This window comes from Muscardinus avellanarius (genome assembly GCF_963383645.1).
Source record: "Muscardinus avellanarius genome assembly, chromosome: 3".
Taxonomy (NCBI): Eukaryota; Metazoa; Chordata; class Mammalia; order Rodentia; family Gliridae; genus Muscardinus; species Muscardinus avellanarius.
This window is the reverse complement of record NC_137788.1, coordinates 142,199,200-142,201,559: the sequence shown is the minus strand read 5'-3', so window position 1 is coordinate 142,201,559 and position 2,360 is coordinate 142,199,200. Positions and strand designations below refer to the sequence as shown.

The 2,360-nt window shown below is 45.9% G+C and overlaps 1 protein-coding gene across 1 annotated transcript in view; it reads left to right on the top strand.

Moving 5' to 3' along the window:
* The window catches only part of PSMA4 (proteasome 20S subunit alpha 4), a 12,908-nt gene extending 11,283 nt beyond the window's left edge, over positions 1-1,625 (top strand). Inside the window, exon 6 of the mRNA XM_080691848.1 lies at positions 1,467-1,625. Within this exon, the coding sequence (XP_080547974.1) occupies positions 1,467-1,621 (155 nt within the window). The 3' untranslated portion in view covers positions 1,622-1,625. The remainder of the gene's footprint in view (positions 1-1,466) is intronic.
* The last annotated feature ends 735 nt before the right edge of the window (positions 1,626-2,360 follow it).

Genomic DNA, 2,360 nt, shown 5'->3' with positions numbered 1-2,360 from the left:
AAAGCTAAAAGATAAGGCTGGGGGTCTAGCTCAGAGGTACAATGCCCCTACTTTAGTAGCTGAGGCTGTTTGTGAACCGCGATCCTCCTGTCTCAGCCTCCCAAATGCTGGGGTTAAAGCATGAGCCACCACGCCTAAGGGTTTGTTTGTTTGTTTGTACTAGAGATGTTCATGTTTGTTTTGTACTGGAGATGGAACCCAGGGACATTCAGCCTCTGAGCTATACTCTGCCCTATTTTGTATTTTTTATTTTGACACTATCTCAGTTGCAGAAGGGCCTCACTAAGTAGCTGAAGCTGTCCACAAACTACGATCCTCCGGTCTCAGCCTCTGGAATGCTGGGATTACAAATGTGTACCACCATACCTGGCTCCTATTTTTTATTCTTTATTTTGAAACAGGGTCTCACTAAGTTGCAGGGGGCCTCAGTAAGTAGCTGAGGCTGTCCTCAGTGATGGGATTACAAGTGTGCACCAGCACACTGGCTCCAACAAAAATTTAAAGAAAGAAGATGCCATTTATTTGCTGATCATTGTTGTCATCTACACACCTTCAAGGAGGCCATACTCAAATTTCTCTACACAAAATAGTCCTTCCATGTAACTGTCAGTCTGTTTTGCTTGGGGATAGCCATTGAAGCTGCTTTCCATGTCATGATTTTGAAAAATCCATGTAGAACTATTATTAGTGTTATTACTATTTGAGGGTGCTGGCTGAGCATCCAAGGATTTCAACAAAAAGATTTTTGGTTCCTTCTGGTCAGCTCAGCTAATAGCAGGCCAGCTGGAACAGTGGGCTGAGAAAGTTGGGGTGAGTAGTCAAGCAAAAATGGTAATGGGCGTGGTGGCGCACGCTTGTAATCCCCGCGCTTGGGAGGCTGAGACAGGAGGATCGCACGGGTTCGAAGCCAGCCTCAGCTACTTAGTGAGGCTCTCAGCAACTTAGTGAGACCCTGTTTCCAAATAAAATATAAAATAGGTCTGGGACTATAGCCTGGAGGTAGAAAGCCTCTGGGTTCCACCCCCAGTACCACCAAAAAAAAAAAAAAAAAAAGGTAATCAAAGCATTATAAGACTGAAGATATTTTTTTCCCCATAAAAGTATCTATGAATCATCTGAGCATGGCATGGCGATGCACACTTAGGATCCCTGTATTTGGAAGGCTGAGACAGGAAGGTCACAGGTTCACAGCCAGCTTCAGCATCTGTAACTTAAGTGAGCCCTGTTTCAAAATAAATAAAAAAATAAAATAGGGCTGGGGGTGTAGCTATGAGATAGAATGCCTCTCGGCTCAGTCCTCAGTAACACACACACACACACACACACACACACACACATTTATGAATTATATTAAGCATAAAGCGTGGGAGAATAATGAACTGCAATTTAACGTAAATGAGTAGACTGAGTGTGCGTGGAGTTTGAGTGTGCCTGCCTCTGACACAAATGTGCGTATTTGTTTTTAGTGGAAATTGCCACGCTTACAAGAGAGAACGGGAAGACGGTGATCAGAGTTCTCAAACAAAAAGAAGTGGAACAGTTGATCAAGAAACACGAGGAAGAAGAAGCCAAAGCCGAGCGTGAAAAGAAAGAAAAAGAACAGAAAGAAAAGGACAAATAGGAGACAGCCGGGATTTTTCATCATCCTCGGCACCACTTCAGTGTGACGCTGTCCTCCTCGTCCACCCGAGGCGCTCGCGTTGGGCTTCGCGGTGGGGAAATAGGGCACTGCACACTGATTGGGTCCGTGTCATTTCTGTCCAGCCGAATACTTGTAATGATGATTACTCTTTGCGGACATCTTAAACACTTTTTTTTTTTTTTTTTTGGAATAAAACTTGAAAAGAATGGAAATGGTGAAGAAAAAGTTCTCTGTAGCAATAACTGTTAAATGTACCAGGATTAATAGGTCTCTTACCTTCCTTTCATGCAGTCTATATACCGTGGCCTGCGCTCTCACAAATGTGGGCCTGTCCCCGAGGCTGGCCAGATTGCCATCTCTGTCTTCATTGCTTAGAGGATGAAAACCAGGGCCGAGCAAAGCCAGGATTGGTGTTTGCACCTGAGGAAAGACTGCAGAGGATCCTGTGGCGAGGACCCAGGCTGCACAGGGGATGGTGTGGGAGAGTTAAAGCCACAGAGCACAATGGAGTCGAGGGCTGAGCACAGCGTCTTGGCTCCAGGGAGTGCAGTAGCTGGGCTTTGCTCACCCTGTCCCCTGGGGTTTCTGTGACTGACAGGAAGAAGTGCTGCTTAGCTAGGCCAGGTAAGGTGGTGCACACTTGAAATCCCAGTCCTTGGGAGGCTGAGATAGGAGGATCACAGGTTCCAGGACAGCCTCAGCAAGTAGTGAGACTCTC